Below are 19,654 nucleotides of genomic sequence, written 5' to 3' on the forward strand. Positions count from 1 at the left end.
TCTTAGTGGTCACCACAGGCTAACTTGGCAAATCTCTGAATTGTGCTTCCAAATCCTAATAGCTTGACTATTCCCAGAAGTTATTAATATACTTATTTATATTCAGTTTTGTCAATTTTATCTCTTGGCTTAGTCTTATGAAGCCCACTGCTATACATGTGCAGCTCAGACAGTCACACAAAAGCCAGCTATTCCCTGCTGACAGACTAAAGCTCTGCCCTACGACTTGCCATGAGTTGTCCCCTCTGCCTCAGGATAAACTTTGTGTTCCAGTAAGAAATGGATGGATGCACAGTGTAACAAACTGAGCCTCGCAGGCTATGCAAAAACAGCAATGAGCTACCTGCGACATTGCCTGGAAGAGTTATACCTCAAACAAAGAATCAGTGTCCATCTGTAGCAATATATTCCTCTTAATATTCCGAGCACGCTTTCAGTTCTCTTAACAAATACGCAGTAAACACCATAATGCAAAGTAGAAATACAAGAAAAATTATGCGCTAGGTTGTGTTAAAGAGGTGCAAAGCCGAGGTGCTACGTGGGGAAGCATCAGAGCCTGAGCACCGCAGCATCAAGTGTTAACCCCATTCAACATTCTTGCAATATGAATCTGAGAATGGCAAAATTCAGAAGCACGGCTCAAAAACATGTGACTGTGAACTAGCCTTGACACCTGCTTATGTCATTAATAAAATATTTCATATATGAACAACACTGGGTCTCTAAAAGTCCCTTAACTGGCGCTGAAATGTGTTAGTCATCCAACAAGAACTCTCACTTCAACACTGGAAATTACAGAACAAGGAAATAAAAACAAACCTTTACAAGGTAGCCAGCTCAAATGCTAAGTCTGGACTGTGCTACCTGCAAACATTCATTGCTAAAAATTAGAGATTGTTAGTCTTTTTTACCGGAAAGGAGGGGAGTATCTCTCCCTTGCAGTACATTGTGTACAATTACTGGACTCAGACAGGCAGCTACACTGGGCTTTCAATATGCTCATTAGACAAGCCCCGTAAATTCAAAACTGCTTCAAAGATCTGCTGAACACAAAGCAATCTTCACCTGCTCAATCTTCCCCTCTGGGTAAAAGTAAGTATGGGATGACATCTAACAATTTTCCTTACCTGGAAGGAGTTATTTCAAGAATATCTGCAGAGGTAAACTCTAATACAGTAAATGAGTTAATGATAAATTCTTTAAGCAACTTGACAAAAGAAAAAAGGCAAATTCACACCCAGCAAAAAGGCAGGCTATTCCGGAAAACTGAGAAGAAAGTAAATTTGTGTTCATTACAATTATTTATGTACTATACAATTAAGCTGTTTCCATAACAACTTCTGTCAGAAGGTCTTAAGAGGTCTTGAGAAATATATCCTCGAAACTCCACAAGTGACAGGGCTAAAACTCAGCTCCACTTCATCACAGGGAACTTTGGAAAACAGCCTCTGGAAACAGTACCGCCGCTCTGCAACTCACCAACTAAGTTTATGTTTATCTTGCAAAAAAAAAAAAGAAAAAGTTAGCCCTTTCATATACACACACTTTTAAGATAACAGGATTTTCTTCACAGCTTCAAGTTAGGCACTGAAGTACTTTGTTATGATTAGTTTTATCACATTGAATCCAAATGCTCTGGATTATTAATCAACTCTTCTGACAGGTCTCCAATAATGAAACACGCCATGCAGCTAACAATGACTCACTATTCGTCTTAAGCTGAGAAAACAGAAAAGGAAGATGGGCAAGTTCTCAGATCCTACCCAGGCAGCCCGCAGCTTTAGGAAACCCCTTCCATTTGCTTTCTCACCAGCAAAACAAGTGTATTTGTTGGCTTTGACATGGCAAACTTCCCACTTGCCTGCTCCCATTCTACCCAGAGATGACAGCTACCACATCAAAGACTATTAGCACCCAAAGCATCTACATCGTCTCAAGAGCTGAGGACCTATGAGAAGCAAGTTAATGTCCTCTCAAGTAAAACATTAAGTCCTCCACGTCTGTTTTGCTTAATACCATCTTAAATTCTCTGCTTTGTTTTGAAACGTCTGTTCACCCTTCAAGCTAATTTGCTGTTTTACTGTGTACTGTGCTACACCTATGCCATAAAACCATTATCAGAAGAAGAAACCACTTCACATAGCTGTTTGTTCTCAGGCTGCTGGGGATCCAAATTCAAATCCCACTTCTCTGTTTGGGACCCCAAATCACCACTTCCACCTCCACAGTTCGGCTACGCTGGGCACCCCTGGTACTGGGGGTTGGAGGATGCATAGAGAGAAAGTAAACGAAGGAGATAACACAGGGGCAGAGATGGGCCATGCGAAGTGTTGAAGTGTGCATGCACTCTCCCACCTCAGTCTCGCCCACAGTCTACTAAATAAAGCACTTTATAACCCCTAACGCCCCGATTATACAGCTCAGGGAGAAGTCAAATGACACCAGGAGGTTGCACATCAGGGACTGGAAGTAACTGCAGTTCTTGCTTAAGCGATTATAACAAGTTGGGGAATACTTGCTCCGCACCTTGCAACACCCCCCGGCACACACGCGCTGCTTGGTGGCATCAGCAGCTCCACGGACACTCTGCTAGGGCAGAACCCCCCAGAAACCCCGTCCCCCCTTCACTGCCCTTTTCTAAAGTTAAAGCTTTTGCTGCAAGTTGCAGATGATTAAATGGCTTTTACAGTCCCTGATCCAAAACAAATTAAAAGGGATACAAGTCCAAAAACATCCGGTGATAAGCGTTCGTTCACACTGAAACAATCAAACGGAAGGATTTGTCTTGTTAAACATACAAAAGGTTATCGATAACCTACCCGTTCGCACCATGTCTTCCAGCTCCAGGGAGGGACCGGTTCCCACTCTGTAACAATGCACCTGCGCTGCCAGCCATGAGCAGACACGGCCAGGCACCTCCACCAAAGGCATCCTTCCCCTAAGGAGCACATTCAAACCAACGGGGAGAGGCTTCTGAAGAACAAAGGCTATCTGCAGCGCAAACTTGACTCCAAACCTGCTTCCTCGTAAAATCTTAATAGGACTCCACCATAATAAAACCAAGCAAGTTATTCAATTCTTAACTAATAATTTTCTTTCTAATTTGACCACATTGTAAAGTTGTCTTAAAACCTCCCAGAAGTTATTCTACTGCATTAGGCACAGTCCTATGGGTACCATTAATGTGTTCTAGCCAAGCTCTATAATACAAACGGTTTTCATAATTTCTTAAGAGAATATTGCTTTCTTTGCTTAGTGCAGTCCATACATCCCCAATTTATCAAACCCTTAGTCTAAGCGAGTTAAAAATAAACGCAATACTTCAAAAACTGGATGAAAACCAGTTTCACATCTCACACCATTCAACTGTATGCCTCTTATTTTATTCTCTCATCATGACTTTATGAGCTGCTCCCACCAAATTCCACTTCAAACGACACTGAAGCAAGCTATGAATTTGTAATTGAAGGATGCAACATTTAATAGCCTCAAAACTGCCAACGATATAAAACAATGAGCCAGGATCAGCAAGCTCTAAAAGCACTGAGACTGACCTAAAAGAAAAACAGAAAGTTGCTATGGTGCTTTGAAATTAGGGGTCAAGGTGAATTAATACACAAATCAGTCTTACTATAGACACTGTTCTCACCTGTATAAATATTTCGCAGCAAGTCATATAAAACATATGGATATTGCAACAGATGTACAGTGAAACAAGCATGCTACGGCCCCCCAAGACAAAAATTACTCTGTCTTATTTTCCTTTAATGATAAAGCACAGAACTTCGAGAAGTATAAGTTACTCCAGCATATTAGCTTGAAACCTTGCACGCTACAGTTCATGTAACTATGCATTACTTGGGAATTTAGACCGCTCTTGTTCCTTTCGAACAGTCAAAAATTGCCACACAAATACTAATGTACTCTTGACCTCCACAGGGAGCGGCTCATTCCTGTCTAACATGTCAACAACCTCTTAAGATGAAGTTTCCCCATCACTGGCCTAACACGCTCATCTATCATATCAAAACTGTCACGTGCGCTTGTATGATTTACTAGATTCTAAAGGTATTCACTTCTAACGAATATTAGCTTTTTCAAAGCAACCCCCAAAAGTTTAAACACAACGTAAAGATGCTGGGTCTTTCCTTTTTTTCCCTCCCCTTGAAGCCAAGTGGAAGCACACGTGTCACGTTTTCATCCTGAAGTCACCACCTGCAAAGCTTCATCCTAAGAGAAAATTCTTCAGATAAGTCTTTCCACAGGTACAACAACATGAAACAAAACCATTTCAACACACAGCATTTTACTTTGAGAAGAATCACTGAACAGACTTACCAAGTTTTGTCCATAAAACACTGAGTTCAAAACAAGCCTCTAAAGTCAGTTTTCTGCCCGGCACAAGTTTAAAATTCAATGTTCATGTTTTTCATCACCTTTTTATATCATAATCCTATAATGTACAGTACATTCAGCCACGGACTCAGCTGGAAAAACACTTTACACTAAAAATGGTCAATGCAGTTTAAAGAAGAGCTGTTCCTTGTGTTTCTTGCTAGCCAGGATGTAGGAACCGAGCTCTACGCCTCCTCACATCTGCAAAGGGGAAGAGATTTTCTTTAATAGACACAGGGCATAGAGCTGCTCAGTAGGGGCAAGTATTTACTTTCATCCTGGTCCCTCACCTCACCCAAGTGACATGGATCAACCTATGCAACCAGGTACTTCTAGATACGAAGTTAAGGCTGAGGCAAGGTGCAGGGCATGGCGTTCGGGCCACAAGGAGGGGTAGGAGGGAGCACGCCCAGCCTGCTGAGCAGCAGAGGTGTTGAGGCAAGTCGACGAAGACAAAAGGATCCGGATGTGAACTATCCGAAGGAAGCGTATTTGACAAATACTTAGCGCTTTCTAAAGTAATCGATCCTTAGCTGGTGAAACCACAGTGTTTAATCAGAGAGGGTGATACGCCAGTGTTGGAAGCTTTATTTCCTAATACCACAAAAGCCCTGCACAAAGAGTTATGTATATTTTGCTGTCTGTCATTTTGTACAACGCCCTTCCCTCAAGCCCTGGTCCTCAGAATGCATTATACATTGTTAGAGGAGATTAGTTTAACTGCAGATTATCTTTTTTTTTTTTTTTTTTTCATTCACAAAGCACTTAACAGAAATCAGTGCTTGGGAACTGGAGCTCTGAAGCACAGTCTAACAGTTTATTTATGATCATAGCAACTAATTGCTCAAAAACAAGCCTCAGGCCCCAGGACCATTCCCATGTCACCGAAGTTGGCTGCTGCAGTGATGTGCCACTCATCTCCAAGAAACTGGTGTTGTTAACTTGCTTAAGTGGTTTTGCTGGCGCAGGAGGGTGGACAGCTGAATAACTGACCACTGGATAACGCTGACTCCTTCAGTGACAAAAAGACAATGGCAAGAAAAAAAAAAAATATCCATTTTGACATGTGGTAGTGGTTTTGTTCGCAAAAAGTCTGCCCAAGGTCTCAGTCAGCTCATAGGAAATTACTGTATAGACGGAGACACTGCCCTGACAAGGCCAGCCTCCCCTCCCAGTCTTTCCTCTACTTGACAGTGATGGTTGCCACCACACCTAGTCTTGGGCTCCATTATATCTTAGCCACTGATAGGAGTCACCCCATGGGAAAGGAGGATGGTGGGACTAAAATGATGTCAGGTAGCATGAAGAACATTTTCCTTTTTTGCTTTACAAACTTTTGAACCTTGCAAGAAGGGAGCCATCCGCTTCTATGCTTTTTTTTTTCCCCCCACTACAAACAAATTTTAACAATGCATATCCTGCCAGGAAACGTTACCATGCATTAGTGATAAAGCATTACATAAAAAGGTAAATTAAGTTTCCAAGACGCGAATGTGAGCTGATAAACATATTTCACCCACAGTTCAACAACTGTGCAGAGAAGAAAAAAGAATAAACAGTTTTAGAGAAAGCTTCAGGAATATGGGGGAAAAAAAACAGGAAGAGCAGATAAAGTAACGCCGTGCTGTCAAAACACTGCTCTGACTATGCATGAAGCATAGCTACTGACCTAAATCAGATTAAGCTAATGGCCATCCATTAACCTTGGGTATGCCTACATGGTACAACACAGACCCGAAGAGGTGAGCTCAAGCACCAGATGGCTTGCCAACGCAGCACTCACCCATGGCATTAGACCCCCTGCTCAGCTAGGTAAATAAACTAGAGCCAGATGAGCCATTTATTCTCACCCAGGGGCGGCAGCGGTGGTGATGCTGCACAGCTCTGCAGGAGGCAGCGGCTCTGCTCCCGGCCGGGTGACGCAGCTGGGCACAGTCACCGGAAAGGATCGCCGGTATGTTCCCTCGGGGTACTGCTCTAATATGGAGATACTGAAATAAATTAGCAGGGAGGCCATACGCTGCCTCTCTAACACCAGCAAGCCAATTATACATTTAAGGGACAACTGTGAGACAACGGCTGACGGGAAAAGCATTCACAAAGCTCCACAGGTGCCGGGCTGCTTTGCCAAGAGCACGAGCCTAAAGGTCAGGGGATGGTACTTGGTTAGAAAGAGACTGTGCTGAAATGGGCAGTGAGCTGTTCCCAAGGCAATTAGGCTGTGCAAGGTGTGGGTCCCACAGCATCGTCAAATGCAGCTGGACTCCGCCCAGATTTGTTGTGGATGGGACCCTTTAGAGAGGACACTTGTCACCAGACAAGCTCTCATCCTCGCACCCGTGGGGAGAAGAGCTACAAGTCCAAACCTAAGCCAGACCATCACAGCAGTTGTAGTTACTACAAGGGGCTACAGCTGCAGACCTGGTCTGCACGAAAAATAAAAAAAAAAAAAGTCAGGCAATCTGACATCAAAAGGGATGACAAAACCCTGGAAGAAATTCACTTTAACAAAAATCAAGTAGGGCATAGAGGCAAGTTACCCGGCTACTATACTAAAGGCTTTTACCAGAACTCCCCACCCTATTCCCCTGAACAGTCATTAGGTCAGGAAGAAAAAGCTGCTGAGATAACCCTCCCACAGTTTCTTAGGACTTTCCTCAGACAGCAGCAACCTGGCAGGCAGGATGCCGCACAGGATTTAAAGAGACCACAGGAAAAGAGAACCCAATTTCCATAGAGTTTACAAACAAAAGTGGCCAACACTCATGCCAAACAAACAAGCAAAAAGCAAGAAGAACAAGAACAGAAGGATGTCCTGGCAGCTAGCTAATTAGCAAAAGCATTACAGTCAGGACTTCCAAGCACCAACAAGAACTAAGCAGGATATACACCTTTATGCAGGACTTTTTTTTCAGACAGAACAGAGAACGATGTCTGGGGAATTCTTTGCCAGTCAGTTTTTGCAACCAAAATACGCAAGTGCTAATTAGATCACGCCAAGTCTTCATTTTCACACTTCCAAAGCTGCTCAATTAAAAGTATGTATTTTGGCACCACTCTCTATTTTAAAATAATTTAGACAAAGCTAAAAACAAAGAAATTCTTCAGCCCCAGGAGATGATACAGCTGAAGATGGATGAATCATTAGCATACTGTAAACCTAAAAAACTCGTAAGAGACATACACAGACCTACTTCCACAAAACAGTTATTGCCTAATGTGACAGAACACAGAAGACAAAAATAAACCAATAGAAACAGTGAGAAATCAAGGAAATGCATAAAAGTGACTGCCTTTTTCAGCAGGGTTAGTAGATCAGCAGTCTGTCCTGCAGTATTTTCCTACTGTCATCACCAACACTTTTTTAAAAGATGCCAGGTAGTTAAGGTTAGGACAAAAACTGGAAAGTGCAGATAGAATCCGGGACCTTAAGAAACCCACACCACTTGTCCTGTCAGTGAGCACATGATGTCAAGTACACAACTACTGAAGCAGTGAGGAATTGGTTGGAAAAGATAATCACGAGGAATTTATCTTTCAGTGTTTTGAGTGGCACCTCTTAAATAAGAAACTTGATTGAAACATCACTTGCAATTCTTCAAGATGTTGCAGAAAGAGATGCTGCCACAGTTACAGGTTCCAGGGCATCAATTTGTATGTTAACTGGGTGAAAGATAATACCAAGTAGCAAGCACGTAAGACTTCCTATGTTAGCAGTGTTAAGAAAACTGCTTTTGATGCATATAAATCACTGGGCATTTCCCACTGTGTGACGGTGCGCCAAAAATAGACTTATTCCCAGTTCTTGTGATATGCCTAGCAGTTAGGACATTAGCTTCAGAAATTTGAGGAGAAGGGAATCCCCTCAGCAAATAATGTCACAAAGCTAGGGCAGGAGGGAGCAGGAGGCCAGGAGATCTCTTCAACCTGGCTAACACTTTGCCTCGTCTGATGGAAGACACAGTAACAGTGTTTGGGAGAAGACAAAACAGTCCCATCCCTTTGAAGCAGGCAGCATGGTCATTCAAAACCTAACTATTAGACTTCGGACATCTTTATCTTAGATAGTTACAAATTACCTTGTGCCAACAACAGATTTAAGGCATCCCATCCCTGATGACAAACATCTTCCTTATCTCAAAGAAACACGTGGTTATAAATGAGGTCCCACATCTTGCCGCAAAGAACCTGTTATAGAAAAATTCCTGCCAGTCCTCCAGCTGCTGCAATTCTTCATTTACATAAATCGTCCCTGTTTTAGATTCCTTGTTCCTCTGATTCATGGCTTTAAGAAAAATAAACATGAGTTAAGGAAATAAGGGAAAAGAGCTAATGAGCCAACGTTAGTAGCTTTGACCACATGTAAATACTGCAGCCAATTGTTGTTTCTCTGCCAGCCGGTAACAAGAACAAACATGCAAATAAATATGTAGCACTTTTCCTTTTCTTCAGAATTTAGGATATGATCCAAAACCACCTCACCTAGGGACTTTAAAGATTAACAGCTTTTTAGTGTCATAGCAGCTCTTTGTTTCTCCAGCTATCAAGCTCAATTAGGGGTACAATCTCCTTAAAAAAAATAGAGTGTAACATTCACTGTACAAATTTTAGGCCAGATGGGACTTTTATCATCAGTACACTTTATTTATACTTATTCCTAATTATGAAGATCTGAAAGAAACCTAGACTATTGAAAATCTGGACAGTCTTTCCAGAAACCATTTATAAAAAGTTAAGTGAGTTTAACATACGTGACATTCCAAAAACCAACCCCATCACAACAACAGGTATCCTGACTCTCTCTTATAAGGTGTGGGCTCCAAATACTCATGTGATATCATCAAATAAGTCTCCAAACTGGCAAAACCCAAACAGTTCTAAGAAATACTAATTCCACAGGAACCAAGAACTAAGAAAAGTCCAAAATGATAGTGGTTACATAAGAGATTGGATTAAGAATAATCTACTGTGATGTGTGCATATTTATAGAAGACTTGGAAGAATAGGGTTTAAAACAACCACTTGAAGAAAAGTTAGTTGTTAAAGGAAACAATTTGCTCTACTAGATCATATTCATGTGACCGAGAAAAAAAAATGAGCAGGAAGAGAAATCAGGTATTAAGCGTCGGCTTGACTCCTATTCTAAACTGAGATCAGATGCCCCCGTGAGCGCTTCCTTCCATGCAAGATGAAGCTCTTCTAGCAATACGCGCTGACATTTAGCGGTGTCTCACACAGCCCAAAGCCACACCCATCACAAGGGCCTTATGTGCCATTATTCCACTGGAGACAGAACCACCACGTGGGAGATGAATGATTATTTAGTGCTTAGCTGTTCACCTGAGGGTAACATTTTCATCTCGTTCTGCATCTGCGCAGCCAAACCACATCTGCAACGTAATTCTGCTCTGGTAGGACAGGAGGCAGGCAGGCAATAAAAAGAAGTTTGCCTTCCTACCTAACTAAACAATTTGCCTTTTACTATCACGCTTACCCAGCACAGAAGGAGGAAAAATAAAAAGGACATTAGATTGCTCAAAAACTCTGTACCTTTCTTGTGATTTTATCATTTGGGATCCTGGTTTTGGCTTTCCCATGACAGAGACAGAAGCAGATATTGACAGGAAAGGTCTTTCTCAGGAAGGTAATGTTGCTTGCAACATCCAAAAAGCTGGTATTTCTGCCTCCTTGCTTTACACATCCAGGGGGAGGCAAGGGCCGAACGCAGCACTGGGTCACAGCAATCTCACACAATCCAGATCATTACAGCAATTTTATCATTATATACCATAAAAAGCATGCCAGGTCTTGCTTAACTCACTGTGTTAAGATGTCAGTTGATTCATGTCAAATAATATTTGATTAACAAAATGTGAAAACAACGTCTGCAAGAGCAAATTTAATGCCATATATGTCTTGGTGAGCAACACTTCTTATTTTCTCAGCTTTTTTTGCTATCAATCTACTGTATTGCTATTCCATACCCAGCCAGTTTGGAGCTAAGCAAAGCCTGGAAAGAGCCATGCCAGCTCACAGTGAAGGTCCATCAGGCCCAGCAGTGTGGAACAATATATGGCCATCCAGAGAATGGCATAATCAGAAAGTAAGCATGTCATGAAGCTTCTCCAGACTCCAGCAATTTGTGGTTTGGGGATTTGCCGAGATAGGGAAGGGTATGCATGCACACATGTGTGACCATCAATTTACAGCCCTCACTGTAAAGCCTACAGCAAAACAAATCAAAAAAGCCACCTACCCTTCCTCCCTACAGCATCCATCAACCTTTCAGATTTGCTAGAGCTCTGCTTTTCTGGACATCTTCCTAGCTGGCTTCTTAGGCTTCCCACTTTACTCCTGGATAGCATGAATTACACTTGAATTTTTTAAGCGTGCCAGAACACTTACTATTTCAATAATGACTTCTCCAGAACTCATTTTTTATTATTATGAATGTAATGTTTCCAAACAACATTCTTGATTGTTAGACTCAAACAGTATTGCTGTGATAACCCTCTGAGAACCTCATCTCCTCCTGAGTTACTGTTATCCTTACATTAGCTGGGAGATTTTGAGAAGAAACGGACTTCTCAGAAGAATTTGGTTGAAATGAATCATTATTCACCAGGGCAAATCCAAAGCTAGCATCCCCTCTGGACAACTAATGGTTCATAGGTTTTCACCAACAGTTGGAGGCGGTGACTTGCCAGGATACGTAGCTCTGTTCAAATTATACATGGTGGTATTTGTGACGTCAGCTTGAATCAAATTGCTCCTCCTCTGTGTTTGTTCGTAATTATGCCAACAACAGTCACAGCTGGGAAAAGTGAATTGTAGTTTATGTCTTCTGTACAGGAAGTGTTTAAATATTCACCTCTGATGTATGGCTCTAGGAGAGGCAGCTCTAAGATCTCCTGCTGCACTGTATTGTATCTGACACCTCAGTGTTGAACAGAACGTGCTTTCGTGAGCTATAAAGAATTACTACTTTATCACTTTTGGACACTTCATGACTAAAATGCAGGACCCATTATCCTACTCTCCAGCAGCACACACTGTACATAAATGAGCAGTCCTACATCCTTGGCCTTGGAGACCTTCTGACAAGATCAAAAAAAGAACCAGCAGAATATAGTGCAAAGGAGCACTTTAAGCTGAGGATGAAATGATTCATGAAACAACCATAACGAAAGATAAGACTTGCAGGCATTGAATTCTGGGTAAGTAGCAGGTTAAGCTGTCATTATTTTGTGTACGTTATTTTATGTACATATATAGTACAAGTTGTTATTGTTTTAATATACAACTGCTACACGCAGATGCAGAACCAAAGATCTCTCCTGCCTACTGTAGCAAGCAATAGTGGGTTGGACCCCAAAATTCCTTTCAGGCAGTCTTGAGCTGCAAAAAGTCCTTGTCTGGGTACTATTTTCAGACTAAGACTCTAAAATTTCAGCCATAGCATGCAATGCGTGAGACGGTTGTCATGAAAAACATTCCACGTTATAAACTACTACTCTAAAAGCACCAGAGATTGGGCCAGGAATTCAAGCCCCAAGTGATATCAAATGACTTATTATGCTATTTCCTTCCACCAAAGAAATTACATCTTGCAAGAAAAACCAAAACAGATACCTGAAATTAAACAAATTCTGTCTGGCAATTAAGCAAATGGTAAAAGAGCAAAAAGAGGCTGCGAAGAAAGATGAGTTAGGTTTATCCTTTATACCGACACGCTGCTTCCCTCCTTGATGAGCCTGAGAAATATTGCTGTAATCACCATATCAACATTTTTTTTGCCTTCCAGTAATTATGCCACTATATAATTGAAGCTCCTGAAATTGATGTAAGCACAACTCCATAAAATATAATAAGAACCCATGGGTAGGAGTTAAAGTAGTGAAAATCAGTCAAGAAATAAAGCACGATTTTTCTCATTTATCAGAATAATTGTCAAGGTCTGAGGTAAATCCTCTGTCACTGGCTATCTTTTATCATGACGTTCTTCCAGAAGATAAATGCACAGATTCAGGGAAGCCCTGCAGCTTGAAGTAAGAAGGGGACAGTCTAGCTGATTGCAACAATGCTTTGACTTCATCCACTAGAGTAGGTTAAGTACCTGGAAAAACAGTCTAAGTTAAATACCTAACTTTGCAAGAGCTAAATATTTGAAAGTTACCATAGCACCTCAATATTCCCAAGATGTAACACAAGAGGACAGGAGAGGAACTTCTGAAATACAGCCTCCAAATGCGGTCACCGCAACGCACGCCGCTCTACCCTGGCAGGAAGCCGATGGCCACCTTCTTCGGGAGCACAAGATAACAAATTCTGGGGACACAATGTCTCTCCCTCAAGCCGGTGGTGCCACAGTGAAATTGTTGGCTCTTGATCAGAACTAATAGTAAGCACAGAAATATGAACTGACAAACTGATCATCGCTGAACAGCAAGCAGCTCTCCCAGAGGATGTATGAACAAACAGAAGTTTAAGACCAGACAGAGTAAGCACAGGGAGGACCATCCAAGCACTTGATGCACATGCTGGGAAAGACGTGACATTGAGAAATTCAAGCCTGACAAATTTCCCACCACTGAGCCAGGAAGTGGAAGGCTGGAGGAAGAAAATATTGCTGTCCCTCTCAAGAAGGTATTACATAAAGCATAACCTCCCATCTAGACTATTGCAACATCCCCTTACATTTCACTGTAGCATTTATACCTGTGTGTAAGGTATCACCACTACAGGCTCAGCAGAACAGAGTATATCCCTGAAGAAAGTGCTCTCCAGCTGGTGTTTTTCTCTTACAGGCACTTGGACCCACAAAGACTGAGCCATTGGGTACAGGGCAGCTCCTTAATTTCTCAGCTCTTCAAGCAAACACACCGATTTCCCTATCCGAAATCCACGGGTTTACCAGTCACAGGTTTTCCCCCTTCCTCCCACTTACACACATAAATCGAACCGAGGTTCCAGCTAAGTCAAGTCCTGCCATTACTGCGTTGCAACATTACACTGTGACTTTGCACAAAGAGGTCCATGGCAGGAATCCCCTGCACTAGCAACAGGAAGATCTTCCCCCCAGAGCATCCAGAGGCCATCCAGGGTGCTTGAAACTCAGAAGGCACAGACCCGCCAGGCTGCTGTAACAGCAACCTTATCTTGTAAAAGACACTGGTTTACCAGCAAAAAAAAATGAGCTCAGTTCTCAGTGGAGCACAGACCAGTGGGTTGGGAATAGTGAACCATAAAACCGATCAGTAGGCACACCTCAATCCCAACAAACCAATATGTACAGAGCCTGTAAAGTGTCCTCTGAGAGCATCAGTTATACTATACATCTGATTTACATTTTTCAAGGAAATAATTAAAGCTGTTCAGCTTGTTCCAAAGGCCTAACGGGAAAGAGAAAACCCTCAAGACACCTATGTGGCAGCTTTGCAGCAGCATGAGACTAAACAAATGGAAAAACCTAAAATAGGTTGCGACAGTTTATCATTAATCAGTACGAATTACTTGGAAGAATGCAATACCTTAGTGGCACCTTTCCCAAAGAACTAATACAAACACGAGCGCATAGCAAGAGATTCAGGGAGCAGGGGAAAAGGGATGTCATCGCCGATTAAGTTGCTGATGGCAAGAAACAAAAAATGAGGCTACACAGGGCAGCACCTGTGTGGCTGAAAAACATGACTGGCATGTTCCAGCTACTTCATTTGGCAAGGTTAAATTCACCACAGAAGAATCATAATCATACTACAAAACATGGAAGTCTTCTGAATTGTCTCCTTGCAGTCAGACACCACTTCTCCACCAGTTTTTTTTATTTCAGCATTTGCCCAGGACAGGGAGAGAATATTCTGAACCTTTCCTCTTGTATTTATAAAAGAACATTACTGTTAAACATATGAAGGCATGAGGATATAAGAGAGAGAGAAGCATTATCTTTGTTTAGAGCCAGATACAAACGGAAAACTGCAGACAAAGCTTCCAGCTCGAGCAACCTCTATCAAGCCTACAAAGAAGCCCTTGTGCTGGCAGGTCCTGGCAAAGGATCTAAGCACCCAAACTATTCCATTTTTTCAAGTATATGAAATGCTCTAATGCAAAAGATAATTTACGTATATGGATTTGGTGATCCAAACGTATAGTAATCATCACAGCTTTAGTGAACTCTGATTTGGACTCTTGAATAGCTATCAAAGAAATTTTGCTTTGACCCTCAAAATTGGTTTTCAGAGGTTACAAAGATACAAGCAGACCTCTTTCATACATTTGTATATGGATATACCTGTAACATCTTAGATCACACACAATTTCCTTTTGCATAAGGTAGTTTCGCACTTACATGTGTCAATAAATACTTAGGTCATTTACTCATTTTATGCACATTTAAAAGAAAGAGAAAAGTTCTAATATGTTTCAAACCATCATTTCAATTACTATTACGTTTAAATAGAGAAGATAAAAGGTTCAGCGAATGACCAAACTGAAGACCTTGCATTTGGAAGACTAAAATCACATAACTTCAAACAAAGACAGGCAGAGAAAGCAGCTAGAACGAATAAAAAGTACGAGGCCAAAGCAGCTCAGAACAGCCCCCACCCTGCTGGAATCATCCTCATTATTACTTTTGTTCCAAAGATATACAATAGTCTTTAAATTCTCAATAAGAATTCAAAAAATATGTTTGGAAAACTATTTATGACAGTTCTGTTGTGCTTACATGTAAAAATCTGTGTTACAATTGCTAATGGTAGCTTACATCTCCCAGCAACTAAAGGAGTAAGAACTTTCCTCGCATAGAAGTGTTAAAAGATAAACCCACAAACATGGTAAAATTATCCGGATGTTTGGAAGGACTTTGAGCTTGATCGGTGAAATAAAAAAAACAGAGAGTGATCTTAGTGAAATTCTCAGACAGGAAAATGAAAAATGGATTGTTCCACATTTGCACTGCTCCAGTCACTTCACACGTTCTTCATTCATGTAAAGAAGAGCATTACCACAAAATCTGGAGCTCTGACAAGATAAGCTTTCCATGGACTGAAGACCCACAAATTAGAGAGAGTTAATCATTACTAAATCTTTGTGAATGGCACTTGTCAAATACATAAGCAATTGCAAACACCTACACAGAGCTATGTAATGCACAGCATGAAGACAGCTAAATAACAGATATCAAGAGTCACGTCTGACAACCATGCTTTGAACCAGCCTTGTAATCAGACTTTTCCATACAGTGATAAAGGCCATTCTATGCAAAGAGTGAGGTTTCAACATTTTATGTATTGCTTCTTACAAACCTTGCAATGGATAAAGTTCATCTACAGCAGCATAAACCGCAATTTAGCTAATCTGATTTGTAAGAAATTCTCTATTCTGTGTCTCAGGCCCTAAGTTTAGCAAAGAAAACAGTAAAAAGCTCTTTCTGTCAAATCACAGAAAAATGTACTGAACTGACCTTCCATTGCTCCTTGGGAAGCAGTTTCACTACCACGATGTCACCATTCAGGGCTCTGTTGCGAGCAACCACTCCATCAATAAAGATATCACGAGTCCCGTCCTAGTCAAAGAGGAAAAAAAATAAATGCCAGACCCAAACATATTAAATTACAGTTGTTATGAGGTTTAAAACACTGTCATCAAAAGACACACACCCTGGTGAGACAAACATCCTGCAGTTGTGCACAGAAATGAAATGGATTCACCATATGCCCTTCAACATGCAATATCTTTCAGCAAATAAGCTCCTTTGTATGTATGTGCCAGCACAGTAGTTCCACACTATTTATTCAAGACAGAGCCAAGCCCTCAAGATGTATTGTCTGCAAGCTCTGCTCAGTTCCTCTACAGTTACTCTTGGGAATGGGTAGAGAGTTTTCTGCAGTCACAGTTCTTCACACATTAAGTTTCCAACTCAAGCACTCAAGGCTATTGTTCAGAACATGTTTACAAGACAGTCCCCGCAAAATGCCCGGCGCAGAGGTGCCTGCTGCTCTCCTGGTGAGATGGGAAAGCAGGGACACAGCTCTGGGATCAGCAGGTCAGTCTGTGAAGGTAGCCTGGAGAGAGGCACTGGGGATGCAATCTCTTTTTAAAAATGAGTTAACACCACATATACTTCATTTGGCACAACTAATGTTAGAAGAGATTCCAAAAAATGGTGAGTACAGATGCCAACTGCAAGTCAGAAGACCTTTTACTGTAACAGACATGTTAGGACACCTTCCCTCCATACAAGGTTAACATCCTTGCACAAGAGCCTCTACTAATTGTATGCACTATGATCATCCACCCCAGACACGTTTGGCATTTTGCTAACATAGATTTAGTTTGGAAGATTTTCTTCACAGGGTGAATAAAGATGAAGTTTCCTGAAGATGCCAACACAAAGATTTTTGTTTTTAAAGGATTGCCAGTTTTCTCTTTTTTTTTTTTTTTTGGCTAATTATTGACAGTGCTCTCGCTTCTTTCATTTCTGTTTCCCCATAATTCAGTATACAAAAAATTCCATGTGTCTGTTTACAGTGCCACGAACATGTCAAACAATGTGAATATAGTTTTTCTAGAGAGTTATCTTTGCATAGTTTTGAGATACAAAAAATGAGGATGAGTTTCTTTAGATTAGTACTTCATTGTCTTTCAATGAAAAAAAGCCTCACAAGAATTAAAATCTTAATCACAGCTTTAATCGCTTCTCAGATACACACTCCTGAGTCTCATATGCTTGAGTAAATCCAATCAGAACTACCAGTGTGCTCAGTCTCCAATAAAAACTTCTTTTATAACCTGAAAACATGAAGCCCTAATATCACATAAATATCTTACTCTGCTTAGATACCAAAACAATAAAACGCAGAACCCTGCCATGATGTGAAACTAAGGCCGTCCTCCAAGAGACCAAATTACTCTTAGAAAGAAAAGCAGCAGCAGCTCAACAGCTGTGTGAAAGCTGCCTCCCATGACAAGATGCAGAAAAATTGCAAAGCCTCTTGGACCAACATAATTCAAATTGGAAACTGTTCTTTTCAAAAAGCCAGATTTTTTACACATGGTCTTATTCCTCATTTCTCCTCACCCTCTCCCTTCTGCCCCAACTCTTTACCTAAATCCACCACATACAGAAAAAGAAAATTTCAAAATCACTTTTTAAAGAAAATGCTTGGGTTCTTTTTGCCTGTACCTGTGGCTGCTCTGTGCTGCATTCATGATAATCTGTTTGTTCTACACTTTTTTTCCCTTTTCTCCTGTGTCCAAGAAAATGCAAGGCAGACCCTTTCCCCCACCCCCTATAAAAGCACCTGATGTGTCACACCCCCTAGTTAAAGCTGCATCTCCATACTCTGCAAGTCGTCTTGAATTGCAGCCAGTCACTCTCATCTCAAACAACATACCCATATATATATATACACACACTTATATATGCATATGCACACCTATTTTACAGCAGTTAACTTCAATATGTGCAAAAAAGCTGTAATTAGGAATTTGCCATCAGTTTTGGGTTTTCTCCAAAAACAAACATTTCTGTATCTAGGCTCACAACTGTTAGGCAAACTTCGGCACTTCCAAGAACTCTTACACATCCCACTTTTTCCTTCAGTGTCCCCCTACCCTGCGCAGCTGCCACTCCAGATTACCAAAGCAATTAAAACGCACTGAATACCAACAGAACACAAATCACTTGCAAAGTCTCAGCTGCTCCCAGGGTGCATATACTGTATTGGCCGCAATGGCTTCAAGACTTCTGCAGCCCCCTCCAGGGAGGGCAGCACGTTTACTGCTCTGTGGCCACCACTGAATATCACCCGCAGTGCTCTCTACCCTCCACTGACAAGATGGAGATCTGCAGTGCTTTCATCTGCTCTGGAAGTGTCTTCCACGAGCACAGTCACTCCATCCCTTGTGTTCAGCAGTATCATTCTTCACGTTGGCGATGCAGTCATTTCAAACCACACTACCTTGTGCAGGGAAGGCATGAGATGCAAGGCAGAGATTTAAATGCTCAGATCCATCCTCTGGGTGGCTTTCATGAGAAAGCCCCTGGGCCTTCCCCTCAACTCTTCATGCAACAATGAGACAAGCAGAGCACATTTGCAGCAAGAAACACCCTGGGACTTCTGGTGTTAGAAGGTGAACAGCTGTTGCATTTGAACTCCATGAAGCCATAGCCAAGACAGAGCTGAAGAGAAACGGGTGCCATAGTCAACAGCAGGAGAGAAAGGGTGATTTTTCACAGCTGCAGCTCTTGCAGCATCTGGCAACGATGGGAAGTCCTGCAGAACATGAAGGCTGCAAACCCTTGACTATGGCAAATAATGGTATACCAAGGATAAGCTTTCTTAAGCATCTGTCTTAAAGTGAGGACTGCGTTCACACCAGCCAGAGTCATTGTCATCCAGGTGTTGATTCCACTTGTTATCAGGGACAAGGCTCTTTTTGGTATTCAGCTCCACAAAGGGCAGAAAAGTAGAAAGATAGCTAACAACTTCAGCTAAAGCTCCTCATATATGTATTCCGGCAAGCAGAACAGCGAGCAACCGACTGTGCAAGGCAACAGCTGGACACTACGGGCGATTAGGTGTAAAGCTTCACATCCAATTAAACTCCAGTGAGTAGCTGGACTTCTCCTTTAACTTTGTATTTTGTAATTTCAGAGAATGTGTTTAACAGTTTACACTTACCACACCTATGAGGACACCTGTAAAAGAAGGATCACAGTTCCTTTCCCACTTACACATGCAATGCTGCTTTACTGAGGGACTGGAGAAGCTGCTCTGTACTTCTTCCACTAGCTAATCTTAATCTACTTTGTGCACCCCTGACCTTCCTCCACCCCTCTAATGCCAGCCTTCTGTAACAAAGCGGGCTCCAAAACGTTATTCCAAATGAACAACACGAACTGACAATGTCACAAATTTCAAGGCTTTCAATCCAAGCCCCAAAACAATAGCACTGTCAGTAGCAGGGATAACAACAGAGTCAGTGTTTCACTGCTTCTGGGCAGGCTCTGCCTCCTCTCCCTCACACCAACAAAACATTTCAATATGAAACTCTCCCCCTCATTGACAGTAACATTTTGACCAAGTCAGTTCCAGATAAAAGGCCTTGGCTGTGCCAGCTGTGAGGTCACCTTCCCTACTGGAAGTCCCTGAAATTGCAAGAGCCCTTCTTTTCTGTCAAAATAAGGAAAGAAGAGAGAAGAGGCACAAGCCAGTCCCATGTGACAGCAGCACATTCCAAGCCAACCAAGATACAG

The 19,654-nt window shown here is 41.7% G+C and overlaps 1 protein-coding gene across 1 annotated transcript in view; it reads right to left on the reverse strand.

Annotated features, from left to right (window-relative positions):
- DIS3L2 (DIS3 like 3'-5' exoribonuclease 2) overlaps positions 1 to 19,654 on the reverse strand; it is a 175,687-nt gene that overhangs the window by 149,271 nt on the left and 6,762 nt on the right. The window contains 1 exon segment of the mRNA XM_009883404.1: positions 15,857 to 15,958. Coding sequence (XP_009881706.1) covers positions 15,857 to 15,958 — 102 coding nt within the window.

Source organism: Charadrius vociferus, unplaced genomic scaffold (genome assembly GCF_000708025.1).
Source record: "Charadrius vociferus isolate BGI_N301 unplaced genomic scaffold, ASM70802v2 scaffold214, whole genome shotgun sequence".
NCBI lineage: Eukaryota > Metazoa > Chordata > Aves > Charadriiformes > Charadriidae > Charadrius > Charadrius vociferus.